The sequence below is a fragment of the Spermophilus citellus genome (genome assembly GCF_964194105.1).
Source record: "Spermophilus citellus genome assembly, chromosome: 1".
Taxonomy (NCBI): Eukaryota; Metazoa; Chordata; class Mammalia; order Rodentia; family Sciuridae; genus Spermophilus; species Spermophilus citellus.
Window position 1 is genome coordinate 260,404,837 of NC_138182.1, and position 19,936 is coordinate 260,424,772.

Genomic DNA, 19,936 nt, shown 5'->3' on the forward strand with positions numbered 1-19,936 from the left:
CTAATGCGGTGAAGCAGAGGTGACAACAGCTGCTAACTGTAACAAAAATTTCATGTTGCAAGTAGCAGATGTATTTCAGAATATATGTTTGATGACAGATTTACTGGGAGTGGGTGTAGGAAGAAGTAGTTCCCAATATTTTCTGGAAAAATATGAATCCCCATGATGCTAATTGTAGCCTGTTTTTTCATTTAGGACCAGTCAGTCGTCTTTCTAAATTGCATTAAACAAAGCAAAGACTTCTACATGGGCTTTTGATATAACACTTGTCTAGCTCATGGGGGGCCCTGCGTTCAATCCCCAGTCCCCTGCCCCAAATTACATTGTTGACTCACTGCTGAATTATTACCGATTTTTCTTCATACTATATTTGGAGTTCTAAAGTATTTTCCCCATACATTTACATGTTAATAGCATTCAGTCTATAATGTTTTTGGGGGGCAGAATTGGCAATATAATTTAAGAAATATAATTTGAGATTAATTTGTTCTTTTAATATTTTTCTTTGAAAGGCACTTTTTTAGATTTACTGGTAAAATTATTTCTCATTGTTTTTTCTCCAGGATGTGAGTTCTCTATCCAAGGCCAATATTTCTGGGAGGAGTATAAACTTAAAAATGTAACAGCCAATTTTTAACACTGTGAAACAAGAATACAAATTTAACTATAGATCTCTTTGACACAGAACTTTATTTTTGAAATTGTACCTTCAGTAAATTATCATATTTAGGTGAAGATTGTACATATTTATTATTTATATATATGCCTAAAATATATACAAAATATATGTAACCTCTATATGTAATCTATATGTATAATCATATATTGATACAGAACATGTATATGTAATCTCTATATATTATATATGTGTGATCTTATATATGTATTATATGTAATCTATAATATATATATATATATATATATATATATATATATAAGCTCCAAACAATCTAAATTTTTATCAATGATGTATTATTGACATAATAGTGCATTATTTATAAAAAAAATTACTGAGTTTGGAACATAAGTGAACACACAGAATTTAAAACATACAAAGACTAATGTACTCAATGATATAAAAAATGAGATAGATTGACAAATTGTTTGAATGATGGAATATCTAATAGAAGGGCAGTGAAGTAACCCAGGAGTAACAGAGAATTTCATATGTTTTACTTGCTACAAAATTTCTTGTGTTTTTGAGAATGAATTGCTACAATTAAACAATTCAGGGACAATTTTTAAAATCATTTTTCTTTTGACAAAAATAGAATAGTAGGGGATGGATTTCCCATACACACTAAACACCAAAAAAAAAAAAAAAGGCAAAATGCATGCGAACAATGATGTTTAAAGAACTGGACATTTAGAGGCTGGGGGTTGTGGCTCAGTGGTACAGCGCTTGCCTAGCATGCATGAGGTACTGGGTTCAATCCCCAGCACCACATAAAAATAAAAACAAGTAAAATAAAGGCATTGTGTCCATGTACAACAACAACAAAAACCAATCCACTCCATTGTATTACAAAAGAAGGAGGAGGAGGAGGAGGAGAAGGAGGAGGAGAAGGAGGAGAAGGAGAAGGAGAAGGAGAAGGAGAAGAGAAGGAGAAGGAGAAGGAGAAGGAGAAGGAGAAGAAGAAGAACAACAACAACAGAAATCAGCAATTCTTAGAGAAGGGAAGAAAAGGAGGTGAGCTCCTGAACTTTAACGAGTGTACTCTAGGTTCCTATAGTATTGTGAGTAGAAACCCAGAGAGGTAGACAGGGAGCACTGGAGAGAAGGCGAAGGCTGAAATCTGAAGAGGATCCAACTTGGCTACAACACTATGAAGGTAAATTATCTTATGAATTAAAGGGTACACAATATCAACTAGGAATATTAGTGGAATATTATGAACCTTGAGATAGTTTTGCTGGTTATCATACAGGATGGAAAACTATATAATTTCAAACAAACAGATATTGGTGAACAATGGAGCAAAACTAGGCTTACACTAAGGGCTGCTGAGAAAGCACAAGAACAAGGTCCAAAAGGACTGAGCTCTTTCAACCAACTTAACTATATCAGATAAAGCTCAGGAATTTTCATAAAAATGCAAACTTAGACAACAGTAACCATGGTAAAAGTCACAATGTCTATAATCCAATAAAATTACATGCATGCAAAAGACAGGAATGCATGAGTGAAAAGAAAAATCTATTAATTCAAACCAACACAGAGATGACACAGTCGATAGAATTAGCTCAAAATGACATTCAAAAGATGTTTAACTGTGTTCCATATACTTATGTTCATATATGTGTATAGTATACATATATATGTGATCTTAATAGAACATCTACAGAATAAATGACAATGTATGTACATTAAAAAAATATTCTGGGAGCTGTGGTTGTGACTCAGCAGTAGAGTGCTTACCTAGCACATGCAAGGCTCTGGGTTCAATCCTCAGCACCACATAAAAATAAATAAAATAAAGGTATTGTTTCCAACTACAACTAAAAATAAATATTAAAAAAGATAAATATTCTGCATGGATTTAAAATTGATTAAGCATTACAGAAATAATTAATGAATTTGAAGATGCTGTGGAATGTGGTACATACTAAATGACACACACATTCATGAGACCTAATAACATTTATATTCCCTGAAGGAGAAGATGATGGGGGAAGAAATTGAAGATTCAATGCCTAAAAATTTTCCCAGCTTCACAAAAGATATAAATTCACAGATCCAAGAAATTCAATAAAGTTTAAGCAAAAAAGAAATGAAGTCCATTATTGTAAGCAATATTCCAATCAATTGAATTAAAATTACTGAACAATTAAAAGCAGCATGAGGAACAAAAGATTCCATACAGGAAGAAACATTATTACAGAGCAAAATATTTACCATACTGTTAGAAAACCAGCAATCTGTAATATTGTACTAATCCAAAATGGCACAAAATAAGATGAAACAAGGAAAAGATGAAACAATCAGAAAAAAAAAAAATGGGAAGATGACAAACTTAACAGTATGAAAAATCACAGTATAAACATTTCATTTAAAAGAAATAATATTAAACTGGGTTATAAAGCAAGGACATATACCTACAATGCAAGTCATGTTTTAATTAAAAACAATAATTAAAAAAGAGGAAGGCCACATATTAATATCAGACTGTTGTATAACACACCTAAAGCTATGCTAACAGAGAAAGTTATATCACTATGATGTATATTTAAGAAAAATGTAAAATTAATATCTCAAATATATAACTTCATATTGTAAGTCAAAGAAACAGGGAGGGGGAAAAAAGCAAAATATCCACAATATAAACAGAAAAAAAAGAATGTAATATCAAAACAAATGCATTGAAATAGAAATAACGGAATGGAGAAAATAGACAAAGTGAGGTAGTTAACTGTTATAAATTTTATAATATGATTTGATTGATAAAACATACATATTGTTGCCTGGTGCAGAATTTATTGATGAGATGAAAATATTTCTGGAGAAAGGAGTGTTAAGAATTGATAAAGTTTGATGAGACACCTCACCTGAGTAAATGAACAAGTAACCTTGGTGTCATGGAATAATTAACATGCCTCTTGCAACATTTATTGACTTCTTAATATGCAAATATAGGATACAAATTAGGAAAGACCACAGACTACGGTTAAGATGTGGTCTCCTTATGATTCAGAAATGCTTAATGATCAAACAATAAGATGGTTCATTATCTAAATATGTTGAGACTCTGTCATTGACAACAACTTTTTAGCAGTGCATTACTTTCATTTTAAAAAGGAACAATTAATCATTTTTAAAATGAACATGTAGGATTTCTATCAAAAACATTTGTTCATATCAAATGCTAAGGAGAAAAGAAGGTATGACCAACCTAGACGACATATTTAGAAACTGGCCCAAACCATTAAAGGCAGACACTCATTAAGCATTTGTAGTTACTAATGTGGCAAATTTCTTATTTTCTTTAAAAAATAGGAAGGTGTTATCAAGTTGAGATGTTAGAGGGAAAAAATGTTAACACCAATCACTGAAAAGCCAATCCATCATTCTAGTGGAACAGCCAAACTATCTCTATTTTCATTATAAGAACATTTTATTACAATATGTTATTAGTACTATCATATAGATTTGTAAATTTTGGGATAATTGCCAAATTTGTGAAGCACCCTATGAAGTTACAAATATATGTGATTTAAAAGCAAAAAATAAATAAGCATTTGTTTCTCTTTGAGCATTGCAAAGAAGCTGTATGTATTTTAAACACAGAGTTTTAACATATTCACATATGGGGACAAAAAGGCAATAAGCATGTACCATTTCAATAACATAAAAATTCACATTGTATTAGAAATGAACATTCTAGTACAGATAAATTAATCATAGAAAAACTGTTAATTTTTCATTTTATTTAAAGACTTTGTTTTAAATAATATGGGAATTTATTTTTTTAATATTTATTTTTTAGTTGTAGTTGGACACAATACCTTTGTTTATTTATTTTTATATGGTGCTGTGGATCAAACCCAGAGCCTCACACTTGCTGAGCCACAACCCCAGTCCCTAATATGGGCATTTATAATGATAAAAATATATGTATATTGATAATAATATGAGTGTACTGTTATGAATATTTTTATGTATAATGATATTTTTTCAGAGTAAATATTTTCTTATATAAATTATAATTTTATAAAAATATTTTATTATATTTATTTATATTATATTTGTATATGGACTCAAAACTTTGTTTTTATGTGGTGCTAGGATTGAACTCAGTGCCTTGTGAGGCAAGTGCTCTACCACTGAGCTACAACTCCAGCTCCTATAAAAATATTTTAAGAGTAAAATATTTTCTTGTATAAACTAGAATGAATCTCATAAAAATGATGTTTAATAATATACAAAATATAAAATTTGAAAACAATCATTTACTTTTTTTTTTTAAGAGAGAGTGAGAGAGAGAGAGAGAGAGAATTTTTAATATTTATTTTTTTTTTAGTTCTCGGCGGACACAACATCTTTGTTGGTATGTGGTGCTGAGGATCGAACCCGGGCCGCACGCACACCAGGCGAGCGCGCTACCGCTTGAGCCACATCCCCAGCCCTCATTTACTTTTTAAACAGGGAGATTCAGTAAATGATTTTCTACTCAACCTAAAATTAACCAAATTTTAAGCTCTAGTTATGATCCATAGAATAAAATATTCTAGAATATTTCTTGGTTACAAAGTTTAACATGTTCAATTGTATATTAGTGCCATTAACTAATAGAATTTTTACCAGAATTTATTTTGTGCAGCAACATTACTTTGCAAATTGACACTTTGGAAAGTCCTAAAATAAAAACTAGGTAATACTTATATTCATTAATATTCTATGTGTTAAGGATGGCATGAAAAATGTCTAACCAATTATTTTTCTTAAGAGTAAAATTTAAAGAAAAGTGGAATTATAGGTATTTTACTAGCCACATATTTAAACTGAAAAGGTATTATTTATCTACTTCTTCTGTGGCTTCTAACTTCCTCTACATATCTACACATCAGCACCTATCTGTCCTATTCATAGTTATTTAGTATCAATTACATTCCCATTCTCCTTAAGAAAATTTTTCTAAGAATCATTGAGATTTTTCACTTATTTAAAGCTTTGAAACAATGAATATAATATTGAAATATTGGAAAAGTATTATAGTCTACTAGTTGTTAGTACTTTAACCTTTCCATTGACTTATATATCATTATTTCTTTAGTAATGATGTAGTATATGAACATATATGTGTTCATATTTGAATTATGATGAACTAGTGCAATGTTTCACCAAAATTTTAATTTAAGGTACGTTTAGTGGCTCTTTTTGAAAGTACATAGCTTTATATTTTTAGGAGAGAAATATATATTTCCAATTTCTTTCTTAAATCATTTTTACATGCATTTTGATTTAATGCATGTAAAAGAAGAACAATGGGGAAGAATCACATCAAAAGTGAGATTCAAATCCCTGACTATCCCTGAAGCTAGACAGACTGCCTGATTTTTTTAAGAACCAAAGTGTCACTATTGGGCTATTTAAATACTTAGTGTCTTGATCTTATCATCCCCAGAAAAAAATATCATAGTAATATCTAGAATCGTAAGACTCTAATTAAATAATATACCTAAATGGCTTTAAAAACATCTCAACTAAGAGTTTTTAATCTGTGTTTATTTCTGTGGTTGACTGACATTGCGCAACACATTTGTCTCCAGATGGCTTGAAAATAGATTATATATCCGCAAACATAACTCTTCTGAAAGTACTTACTTAATTAAATTGTTCATGGCATCTGGGTCATATGCTGTGACTTGTCCAATAATGCTACCCTCCTTTACATCCTCATCGACTTCTATCAAGTAGGAGTGTCTACTGAACACAGGAGGCTCATCTGTGTCTTCCACAGATATTTTGATTACAGCTGTGTCTTTGAAAGGTCCCAGGTGTAAGAATCGGGGATCAGGATGAGTGTTACTTGCATCCACTCTTAAAGTGTACAGCATTTTTTTTTCAAAGTCTAAATTCTGAAATTAGATAAAACAAGAAAATATTAGCACAATTTACAAGCCATAACCATAGGTGAAAATTTCTAGATATAAAATCCTGATTTTTTTAATGATACAGGCAATTAAGACTAAGTAACTTACACACACACATCTATATATGTATATATATATATATATATATATATATATATCATATAATATATAAAATAAATTTGTAGATTTTTTTTTCTTTTGCCTCATACTTACTTATACAGGTTTAACTAAATATAATGGAATATGCAAATAAGATTGATTCACATTCAGTATTGTACTTCAGTATTTTTAGGCACAGATAAATGAGATATTCTTTAATGAATATAATGATTATATATTATTGGCATTAAAGTTATACATAATTAAAACCAGAAGAAAAGTTGACTGATGTAAAATCTTAGAGAAAAATTGTTTATATTTCATTTATTTGACTGTAACATATGAGTAAATTGTAAAATAATATTGACCTACATTATTCCATGTAAAGTTGCAAAATATTCCCCTAAAATACATTAAAAATTAGTATAATCAACATAAAACACATACCATTTTTATCTTTTATTTATTTATATAAACCATTACACCTAAAATTAGAACATTTTAAAAACTGTGTGAAATAACAGTGATAGCTACATGCTTATTTTTTCTCCCATAAAGAGAGATTAAACAGGTACTTTTAGTATTATCTTAGTTTGATGGCTGTCTACTACAAATGCAAGCAATTGAGCTTTCAAACCACTGTATAAGTGTGAATGATAAAGACGCTTTACTTATTTGAAGTGAAATCACAACTATTCCCACTTACGTGAAAGGTAGACAGCATATAAAAGAAACAGAAAAATAAACCCAAGACTTTTCTTCCTTTACTGAGAAGCAAGAATAAACTAAAGAGCACTCAAGGGAAAAATGAAGACAGCAAAAAGAAACCTGTTTGACAGTTATAATCCCTTCCTGTGTATCCTTGTCAGTGATGACATCGAACATGTCCGCTCCCTCTCCTTCAGCAATGCTGTACTCCACCTCAGCGTTTTCCCCCAAGTCGGGGTCATTGGCTTTTATCCTTCCAAGATGGGTTCCGAGAGGTGCAGACTCAGGAGAACTAAACTGATACGTACCTGTAAATTAAATCAGTATTGCTTTGGCATTTCCTTTTTAGATGATGAAATTGTGTCATTTCTTCTCTTTTTTACTTAAATAAATTAATTCTAAATTGGAAGAGATTTCCATATTATTGAATTTTAAGCTGTCAAAATTTATAGATTTATTAAGTTAGGAGAAGAATATATAAAGGCAAACAATTCGTAAGTGAGAAATATAAGTTTTGGGAAGCTACTTACAGATGGGAAATGTGATATTAGAATCTAAAATTATTTATTTAAAAGAACATAAAACCAACTATTTATTGCTTATATGGAGATTCAAAATTATTATCATATATTTTTACATCAATGCAATTGTTTTAAAAATACGAGTTTATTCTTTTATTTTTTAAAATCAGGGATAGAAAAACAACTCTGCAGAGATCAATGTCAATGCTCCCCTCACTTTTATTTTTTGTTTGTTTCAAATTTAATGTATTTTTAGTAGATTTTGTTTTGTTTGTTTATGTTTTCTGTAGACCCACCCATTCAATACCTCACATTCTGTTATTCCTGAAAGTGTTTTACTTTGTAAGTATTTAAGAATCAATAGGAAAAATGTCCAAGAAAAATTAATTAAAGTAAAAAAATACTTTAAAAAATATTTTTATGTGTTGAACAGTATAGTCAAATGCTCTCTACAGTTGTTTATTTTTCCTCTAAGTAACAATGTAGGTATTATCTTCAGGTTCAAGAAAATTATCCTCCAAATTTAGGTAAAGGAAAATGCCAGTTGTCTCTGACTACATAGTCTATTCTTTTTCCAGTGTTTGATAGTTAAAAATATAAGCTTATAAGTCCACTGTATGAGTTTAAGTTGTCCTCCTGTGCAAGGTAATTAAATTTTCTAAACTTTGAAAACCATGTTTTCATCTATAAAATGAAAAAGAAAATGCTAGCATTTGAATTATAAGGTTGTTGTATTATATAAAATCATGTCTGTAATTCCTTCAGCTCAAGATCTAGTCCTCAGCATTTTATTAGTACTATCATACTTTCAAATATTTGTTAAGATTCTAACAGATCTTAGAATTACCAAATGGCAAGACATTAAATAATTTGGCAATTTACAATTTTAGTTTACATTAAAATTATTAGTAAACACTACTAACATTTAATGCATTGTTTAGGTTTCTGTTACTTGGTCTTATTATTCATGTTCTCAGCAAAATCCACTTTTAAAAATTAATCATATGAATATGTTCACCAAAACTGTTGCATCACATATTTCACATTTTGTCAACCTAAAAAATATTTTATTGTTTGAAATCAATATGAATTTAAATGGGACCTCAATTGAGAATTTTAAGGAAGAATTCTTTATCAGTTTACACACTGCAGAGTCAAAAATTTTAATCAGATAATTTAAATGTGTTTTTGTATGACCTCAAGAGGTGCAAAATATCCATGTTTTAAAGTGTATCCTAAAATTGTAACAACCGAAAGGGAATTAAATAATTTCATCTTCATGGCTCAACAGCACTGACATTATTGAATTTTAGTATGCCATCACATGTTTAACAATGTCAATATCAATACATGCCATCACACAAAACCTTGGTAAATCATGACTCTATAATTCACTAAAAAAATATAGAATGTGGCCAATTTAACCCGTTTTCATAAACCATTTGATTTCAGAGATGTTAAAATTTAAGTCTTTGCTTAGGATCAATTAACAAAGGCTTATAATGCTTGTGCACACACATGACAACAGAGACCAGTGTGAGGCATAGAATTTGAATTTAGTCAGCGGCTGGGCACAGGGACACCTGCCTGTAATCCCAGTGGCTAGGGAGGCTGAGCCATAAGGATCACCAATTCAAAGCCAGTCTCAGCAACAGTGAAGCACTAAGCAACTCAGTGAGACCCTGTCTCTAAAGATAATACAAAATAGGGCTGGGATTGTGGCTCAGAGTGCCTCTGAGTTCAATTCCCACTAAATTAATTAATTAATTAATTAATTAATTAAAATAGATAATTTGGATCCAATCAGACCAATTGCAGAGACCACATTCCAACCAGGAAGATCATACAGAATTTAGCCTGGGAAGTTTTCAACACTCCAAAAAGTAGAAAAGGATAGTAAAAAGCCGAAACTGCAAAATAACCTCATGTCCTTGTTTTGTCCCTTTGCCTACCCAATGAAGAAAATGATACCCATCACTTGAAAGAAATTGTGCTTCTGTGTGTGTGCGAGTAGAGGGATGGGTTTTGGATTTGATAGTTTGCATAAATTAATAGTGAACTGATAGTGCAAACATTAGATTTAAATAATTGTATGTTTGACAAGTTTTTCAACAAGAGATCACTAAACCTTCCTTACTCTGTGGAAATCGAGGAGGATTGTTGTTTACATCTGTCAGAGTGATGTTCACTGTTGTGGTTCCAGAAAGGCCTCCCATCTGGCCACCCATATCTTTGGCCTGTATAACCACCTGGTACTGCTCTCGATTTTCTCTGCTCATGTCTGGTAATGCAGTTTTTATTATGCCTTTTGAAAAAAAAAAAGACAATTAAACCACTGGTTTTTAAAATTAAGTTATTTAAGATTCACTTTATATAAGTTAATCATAGCAAATAGATAAAACATCAGTGTGATTAAGCATATCCTTCAATGCACAATTAATTCAACATAATTCATAAAACCGAAAGATTTTTCCCATGGGTTATTCCCCAGGAAATCAGTACATCCAGATGTATATAATGAGAAATATACCATGTCATAAGTGTTTTACCTGACTCTGGGTCCACTGAAAAATATGGCTGTCCTTGCAATATACTGTAGACCACTTTGGCACTATTTCCATAGTTGGCATCGTCTGCATCTGTTGCAGTCACTTGTATAACAGATGTACCTATAAAAAGCCCCCAAATTTAAACACGTAAATACTTCCAAATTGGAAAAGTGTACTTGTGTACTTGTACTATGTAATAATTTTTAATAATGCAGTTAGTAGTATTTACTAATAAAGACTAAAATAAAAATTTTAGTAAAATTCACTAAAAAATGTATACTGATATCTATTTAATTTTATATTACAAACATTTCTTTATTTTTGGTTAGTAAGAAGTCCCAATCCTTTAAAAACTAGAAGTGCTTTTTTTTTTTTTTTTTAGAGGTAGAGGTAGAGAGAGGTAGAGAGAGGTAGAGAGAAAGAGAATTTTAATATTTATTGTTTAGTTATCGGCGGGTACAACATCTTTGTTTGTATGTGGTTCTGAGGATCGAACCCGGGCCCCACGCATGCCAGGCGAGCGCGCTACCGCTTGAGCCACATCCCCAGCCCCCAAAACTAGAAGTGCTTTAAAAATTAGTTTTAGCAGATAAACAAAGGGAATATATTAGTTGTTTCACATACACACATGTATGTATATATGTATGTACACTTTATGTACATATACATAAAAATATGTACATATTTTTTAACTCAATTGCTATAAAGACTAAAGAATAATTTTAAAATCTTAACTGAAACCTACTATGGATTCCCCTGAGCAAAATGATTTTGTAGAACATTTTAAGTACATTATACACAACTTTTCAAGTTTAATTATATCACTCAGATATTAATATGTTTGAGGACTGAGTGAATTCCTCATTTGTTCTGTCATCTATCCTTTTACCCCATATATATTATTCACTCATAAACTTCTCTAAGTGAATTGCAGTGAATATCTCTCAATTTTGAATACATATACTAATGCAAATTTCATTAAATAAATATGATGTCCATTGAGATTAACACTAACAACTCATTTCCCATCAAATCATTTCAATAGTACCCCATTAATTCAGCAACAGTCGTTTATGTTTTCTTAAATTAATTCACATACAATGATAACTTGAGTTCACCCACTAAAAACATCTCCTAATCTGTAATGGAACTGATATATCCTGTGACAGGAAACACTACATACTCACTAGATCCATGTCAATTATAAGATTTATCATTGAAAAGTTATCCAACCTCACCCAAAATTTTAAACTAGTTTTCTCCTCAATAATTTTTGAAAGTTCATCTAAGTTGTTTTCTAATTTATATTTAAATTTTTGTTTAATCATATGTGAGTACAAGTGAGTTAAAATAAGAATTGTTTTCACACTTGGATATCATTGAAATATAAATTACTAAGATTTGCTTATAGGTTGAAAATTCCATTAGTTACTTCATCAAGTTTTGGACATTTCCTGTGTTACTTGTCCCTTTTGTTTTTTGTAAGTAAACATTTTCATGTTTCACTATGGGTACAGGTAAAAACAATCTTCTGTACTGTACATTTCCACTATTTTATATATATATATATATATATATATATATGTGTGTGTGTGTGTGTGTGTGTGTGTGTGAGAGAGAGAGAGAGAGTGAGAGAGAGAATTGGAGACAATAACTTAATTTTATTTATTTAGTTTTTTAATGTGGTTGTGAGGATCAACCCCAGTGCCTCACACATGCTAGGCAAGCACTCTACAACTGAGTCACAACTCCAGCCCCACATTTTCACACTTTTTAAATAATATTTTCATGGTGAAAAAGTTTTGCTTATTCTATTTTATGGGTGTGTGATCTTTAAACTTGTGAAAAAATGCTTGGCCTTAAGAAAAAAGAAAGTTTAGAGAATACAAATCACCCCCATGATGTGACTGAAAAACTAGAACACCCATATAATACTCACATTCCATCCCTCAGATTCTTGGTAATACTTAAGTATGCTTTTGAAACTGGTAAATGCTAATGACATGCCTCTAATGTTTTATTTATACCAACAAGTTAAGAAAAAAGAAAACACCAATTGTTTTGGTGTACAAGGGATGCATAGTTTTTTTTATTTTTCCACAAAAATGTAATGATTCATTAACAGTGAACATTATTTAGTAATAAAGTAAAATGATGCATAGTTAAACTAATTCTGCGTGTATTTATGTAGACAGGTTAATGTAAAATACACTTTGGCTATTATACCTCTCCCTTTTTCAAAATTTTATTTTTAAAAATTTTCTTCATTTTTTTGCCTTAAGAATATAAAACATGGGAAAATATAACAAGGACTAGGTGACAATTAAATATCACATTCCTTATTTCAAAAAATTGAGCATGATTTTGATGTTGCTATTTTTGGAAAACTCTTAGAAGAATTTTGTATACAATATCTTTCTTTAAACAGAAAATATGTTATGGAATCAAAAATGTTTATTGCATCCCTTAGCTAATTCCTCTCTTTAATATAAAGCTAATGTTTAATATTTAAGAAAATTCAAGACACAAAAGCTAAACTCATAATAGAAAATCACGTAAGAATATTAAAAAATAATCAAATAATTTTTTTATGTTAAGTGTTTGGAAAAGCAAAATCATTTATTTGGCGGTGAAAGAAATATCCATAAGCATTACCTTTATGGATAAAAGTAAAAAGGTTTATATCATACAATGTAACCCAATAATACCAGTTGTTCTCCTCTATGCTTATAAACTAAATTAGGGGAAGTTAAAAAAATTCAGGCTATCTCACTTTATAGAATACATTCTGTCCATAAAACAAAAGGGAACTTTCTGTTTCTATGCCTTATAGGCAGAAATAAAATTATATTTGCAATATACGGTTTTGAACATGATTCGAATTTCAAAATACAATTTCAACTAACTCAGCTAGTTCACTCAACAGAATATGAAACTCTTAACTTTTCAAATGTAAATGAACCAAAGAGTATAGATTTCATATCTAATTATCTATCAATGTATTATGCAGTATGTATGTACCTATCTATGTATCTAGCCAGCCACCTATCAATCCAAGTACAGCTATGAATAAACTAAAATATAGTAAAATAGTTGTGCACAAGCTTACTTAGCAATTATCAAAATTACTAGATTAAAATAATTTTCAACTGCTAAACACAAACAGTATTGGGAAAGTAATATACTGCCCTACTACTTTTAGTCTTCTTTAATAAACACGGTAATATTTAAAAAAATATATATGGCCTATTATATTGTATAAAACTTTTAAGAAATTATTTTCCCTTTATGTATATTGTACTTATATAGTACATAATGCATATTATATATATTTTTATATACAAGTTTGTATATATGTGTGTATACACTCACATATATACACTCACAAATGTGCATGTACACAAACTCACCTACTATATATATATATATATATATATATATATATATATATATATATATGAGAGATGTTAAGAAATTTGTGAGATCAAATAAAGGGAAAACGAACAGAACTGATCCATGAACTGGAGGAACCAAAGGAAAATAAGACAGGTAGCATGGTTTTTATCCTATTCTGTCCCAAGGCATTCCTTTTAACTCCTGTATAAAACATACTGAATTTAACTCAGCCCTATGAGACAATAAGGTGATGATGATTAGAGAAAAAAAGAAGGAAACAACTATTCACTCTTCCATGGATGTTCTTATAGTACTGGCCAAGTTAACTCTCTGCATCCCATTTTCTGTAATTGCATGTATATGCCTTCAGCTAAGACAGTCATTGACTTGGGGACCTATGGGGAGAGCCCCTTGCATAAATATTTATGGCATGGGGATACCAGCAAAAATAGGGATGATATTTCTAGACAGTACAATGGAACCTGTTTAAAACAACCCATGAATTCAATACATAAACATTAAAACCGTCTTTTGTTTGATATAAATTTATTTTCATGTGAAATATAAACTCTGAATTTCTGAGTTCGTCTCTGGTTCTATTCAACAGTTTGTCCCTACGACTTACCAGTGTATTTCACATGAAGTCATGAGAACTAGCATGTATAGAACGCTAATGTAAGCTAGGTGGGATTGTCAGTACTTCATTTGTATTATTACTTTATCTTCTAAGTTATAGGCCTTGGGGCATGCAGAAGTTATTCTTGATTATAAACCTGAGAATTGCAAGACTGGAATTAGCCGTAACTAATCTATTCTAAATATTTCTAAATATTTTATCAAATTTTCTGTGTAGTGTTATGGATATTATTGGATACGTTATTGAATCCAGAGCAAGTAAACCTCAAAAAAAAAAAAAAAAAGGACTGAAATAGGACCTGAAGAAGTTGTTGATTGTGTTATTTCTATCAAAAACTACAGAGGAATTACTGGTTGGAAAATTACCCAGTGTGAGGAGGAGGACTGGCTAAATCTTTTAGAGTACATTTAGGGAAATATCCAGGCTTTGAGAAAATATGCATGCCAAACTACCAAATTTATACAAGAGCAACCTGACCAAAGAAATGGAAAAAGGAAAATGTAGGGACTTACACTAACATTTTAATAGAAGTACATCCCATTTTCTGTAATTGCATGTATTTGTGTATTATCAAGTTTAAAGGCTTAATCAGAAGATGATAATGCAGAGGCTGGGGTGGTGGCGCAGTGGTAGAGCGTTCACCTCGCACATATGCGTCCCTGGGTTAGATTCTCAGCACCACATAAAAATAAATAAATAAAATGAAGGTATTGTGCCCAACTACAACTAAAAAATATATTTTTTTAAAAAAAGAAGATGTTAATGCATATAAAATTTTATGAGCTTATTAGAATCTTTCACATTTAAGTAAAAATGGGGTACGTTAGTTGTAGAGCTAAAATGGAATATGATATATGGTTTTGAAAGAAAGACAGGGCAAATTCAAGGACAATGATTGGTGAGGGAGAAAGGAAGTGACAAATATTTTCAGAAGAAAAGCAAATGTAAAGGAGATGCAGACTGAAGGAAATCCTTGGAGGGTGAGAAATTTTATTTCTTTCTATTAAACTTCATTTCCTCCTCAGTTATTTGTAGTTTGTCAACCAACTGATTAAATAAAAATTACTAATATAATAAAAATAAAATTGGAAGTCAGTTTTTGTGCATTATTTCATATATATATATTTTTTTTAAATTTAATTACACATGTGCTTAAACTCTTAATATGGGTAATACATAGTCTGAGAAGCTCCTAGATATCACCCCTTAATTTTCCTTCATAAAATTATTTACTTGTACAAATAAAAACAAGGAATATGTTCACTTGCAATAATTATAATGAGTTCATCTTTTATTTTATTTTCATAAAAAACGTATGTGGAACACAATGGAATATTACTCAGGCATAAAGAAGAATGAAATTTGGCAATTGTTGGTAAATGGATGGAACAGGAGAATATCATGCTAAGCAAAATTAGCCAATCCCCCAAAAAAGGCCTAATATTCTCTCTGATAGGCAGATGCTAACTCACAAAAGGCAGGAAGGAGGGAGGAGTGGAGCTTCACTGAACTGCACAACGAGGAATGAATAAAGGGAGGGGAATGGGAATGGGAAAGACAATATAATGAATCAGACATAATTTTCCAATGTTCATATACATATGCATGACCAGTGTAACCCCACATTATGAAAATCCACAAGAATGGGAAGTTACACTCCATGTAGGTATGAGATGTCAAAATACATTTTACTGAGACGTATAAATAAAAAGATCAAATAAAAAAGGTATGAGAGTTGCTACAAAGAGCAACACAAATTCAAGTCATAAATACATCTACATTTTACTTAGACATTATGTGTATGAGTGTGTATAATAGTACCTAAAATTATATTGAAAAACACAGTGTTTTCCCCCCTTTACTCTTATTTGGATTTAATTTGAGAGGGGCATTTGATTTAATATAGTATATATAAAAAATGCTATTTAGGGGGGCTTACTCAGGTTCTAATAAAATAGAAGATTTTCAAATTACATTTTAGACAAGTATAACTAACAGTGCAAGAAAATAGTGAGATTTTTCAGCTACTTCTGAATCTATTAAACTATGTTTTCATTATCAGTCTAGGCTAGCAATGAGCTGACACTGTGTACTTTGGGCAAGGCACCTTAATTCTTTTGGACTCATGTGTAAATATTTATTAAAGAAAGTATGTAAACCAAAATTATAGTGCCTTTGACATACTATATTTTATATAATAAGATAATTAAAAATAGAAACACAAAGTCAATTAGTGGACCATAGAAGCAATACATTCACCAATGTCAGTAATAAAGAATAATAACTATCCCCTACAAAAAGAATCAGGATTTATCTGTATAATTTTTTTCATGTACATTTTAAAATTTTTATTAATTAGCTTTAATTAGAGTCATATAACTTCTTGTTGTGTAACTTTTTTGTGGATTCCTATCATGGAGTGCAATTGGCAATGGTAAAAAAAATTCTCATTTTTAAAGCCTGATCAGAGGTTGCCCTGCTTACAACTTAATCTTCTGTAAATGAAATACAGGAATTGTTTTAGAATGAGACAATCTACAAGCCTCCATTCACACATAAAGTTTATATTTTGTATTATGAAGAACTGAATCATTGAAGACTTAATATATATATATATATATATATATATATATATGTATATATATATATACATATATATACATACATACACAAAATGCTTAGTTCAGTCTTGATGCCTTTATGTACTAGTAATATTAATATAATCTAAATTAGAATACTAGTATAAGGAAGAATCTGATTAGGCAGACAGATGATAGGAATGTATAGAGTGAGAGATAATAGTTCATTAAATATCACTATAAAATTCAGGAGAAAATACAGGCTTTTTAAAATTTGAAATCAATAATCTGTTATGATATTCTGTTTTAAAATGTGAAGTAATGCTTTGGAAATTTTTAAAGTATATTTATATTTTAATCAACTATAGTCAAATTTTCTCATATTACAATATTTATGTTATCTTTTGTGTGCTTTTGAATTTCCTATACATGTCAAATCTTTCTGAAGAAAGAAAAGTATAAGTTTTGGTATTGTAAAATGTAAAAATATCTGTTAAAATATCACGCATATAAAATGTTTTACAAATTTTAAGGAGTATTATCAAAAACCACATCACTTGAAAACAATACAATAGTAAATTGAATACTAAAGAGGAATATAATTTAAAAATGTACTCTCATATGAAATATAAAAAGACCATGATGTGTACCTAAATTACCCTTGTGATGGAACACTATAGACCAATCCAAGGAACTGTACCAGGCTAACAGATATAAGAATAATATTAAAGAAAACATATCCACTCATGTTTTATTCCAGGCTTTATGATTTCACAGGACTCCTTTTTACATTATTGGAGAAAATATCCCCAAAACAATAGAACAGCACTTCTTTTCGAACAAATGAGATTTTATTTGCCATTAAAAGAAATTACTTCTTTATAAACTCTTGGTTCTTCTTGCCAGATACTCATATTTAACAAGTATTTTACATAAAATCCTCAGTAAAAATGTGTACAAGTATTTTTTCTACCTACATAGAAGTTATTTTAGATTGAAAGTTATGTTAGTTATAATAACATCAAATATATACTTAAGACTATTAAACCTCATATGCAGCTTGTATATTTTGTATACTATAAGTTTTATCATTTTAAGAAATATTTTATACTTAAGCATCTACTCTTATTAACAAATATAAACCTTCTACATGAATAGTGATAAATGTAGTCACTCAGATATTAATATTAATATTTGGATATTAATGAGTTAAATTTAAAATCTTAGGTAGATGTAATATGAGAAACAGTTATTTTCATTTTCCTTTGTAAACCTTTGTTCAGTTGTGGAACATGAACAAAAATAAACTGAAAAACAAGAAAAAAAGCCTGGAATCTCGCCATGAAGCTACCAGGTTATTTGATACTAATCCAGTTGCTAAATCTTTGTGAATTCTGAATTGCTAATTAACAGAATGGGGATTTAAAGTTTTATTTCCCATGCTTCTTAAAAAAAAAGTTTTTTGAAAGATCAAATGAGATAATGCTTCAGAATAAATTTGTCAAATGCAAGCTTTAGGTTTTGTAATTCAAAATAACAAAAGCAAAGTTGTCCAATATTGCCTGCACTATTATTGCTTTCCCTTCTCATAGATATGTCTTCTACATGCTCTCATTTGAGTGACAATTGAGTAGAGCTGAAGGTATCCATGACAATGCAATGAAATAATTGTTCTCAGTAACTTGTTATGTAATAAGAGACTCTAAGTACATGTAATTGAAACTAAATAGGAAGTTTACACTAAATTGCACTTTTATGTTACAGCTCTTATCATGAAAGAGGTCACATATCATAACCACATCCTCATATAATTTAGCAAACAAATATAGTGATTAGTTGACTAGGAAATACCTACCCACTCCAGACATTTCAGGAACACTGGCAGTATATAAGTCTTTTGTAAATTTTGGCTCATTGTCATTGATATCATGAATTTTAATGATAAATTCTGATTCTGGTTCCACCTGTCGACCAGTCTTTCTGTCTATAGCCTTGGCTCGAAGAATGTAGAGGGATTTTTCTTCTCTGTCTAATTTCTTTGCAGCATGAATGTCTCCTGTATTTTCGTCTATGACGAACAGACTGCCAGCCCCATCTCCTGTTAAAATGTATTTTAAATTTCCATCTCCTTTATCTTGATCAGTATGAAGCTTCAAAGAGGTAAAAAAGAAGAGTTCTGTGAACACATGCATTATTACAGTAAAAATAATTTTGGCACATATCAACTAGACAATATCACTACAAATATGCTATCTTACTTTCATTGAGTGGAAACTAAACATTTCAGGTTTTGTTTTGCTAAATATTTTTTAACAATTTCATTTATACATCACACGAAGCTAGATTGAAATAAAAAGGAAAATAAATGTATCTCTTTCAATGCATAGTATTTGAAAGATATTTTTAAGTAGAACACTACAAATAAATCTTTGTTACCTCTAAAGATAAAAAAAAAATATGTTAACTCAGATCTTGAGTTTTAAATACCAAGTAATCATTGTAATATTTAAAATAATGAAACTCAAAGTTATGGTATAAGGAATTTCTGAACTTGATATAATGCTAAGTTTAAGATGAATAACTTAATTTTAAATTGATTTTATCACCATCCAATATAACATTGTCAAACTGCAGACTCTGTATTCAGGGAGGCCAGTCAGAGAGAATTTCAAACTCATATTTTCTGTATCACTTTTGAAGAGTACCTTTTCAACCACAATATCCTCACTTGGAGGAAATTATTTTGTAGACATTTTAAATTTAAAGTGAAACAAAACATGACTTTCCTCTTTGTCCATATACATTAGGTCTTAATAGAAATAAGTATTTATTCACAAATTATTTTCTTTCAAAAAC

The 19,936-nt window shown here is 30.1% G+C and overlaps 1 protein-coding gene across 1 annotated transcript in view; it reads right to left on the reverse strand.

The window, feature by feature from the left end:
* Positions 1–19,936, reverse strand: part of CDH9 (cadherin 9) — a gene marked incomplete at both ends in the record, with an annotated part of 117,194 nt that overhangs the window by 16,126 nt on the left and 81,132 nt on the right. Inside the window, 5 exons of the mRNA XM_081299201.1 lie at positions 6,323–6,576; positions 7,519–7,706; positions 10,057–10,224; positions 10,469–10,588; positions 18,936–19,230. Of these exons, the coding sequence (XP_081155327.1) occupies positions 6,323–6,576; positions 7,519–7,706; positions 10,057–10,224; positions 10,469–10,588; positions 18,936–19,230 (1,025 nt within the window). The remainder of the gene's footprint in view (positions 1–6,322; positions 6,577–7,518; positions 7,707–10,056; positions 10,225–10,468; positions 10,589–18,935; positions 19,231–19,936) is intronic.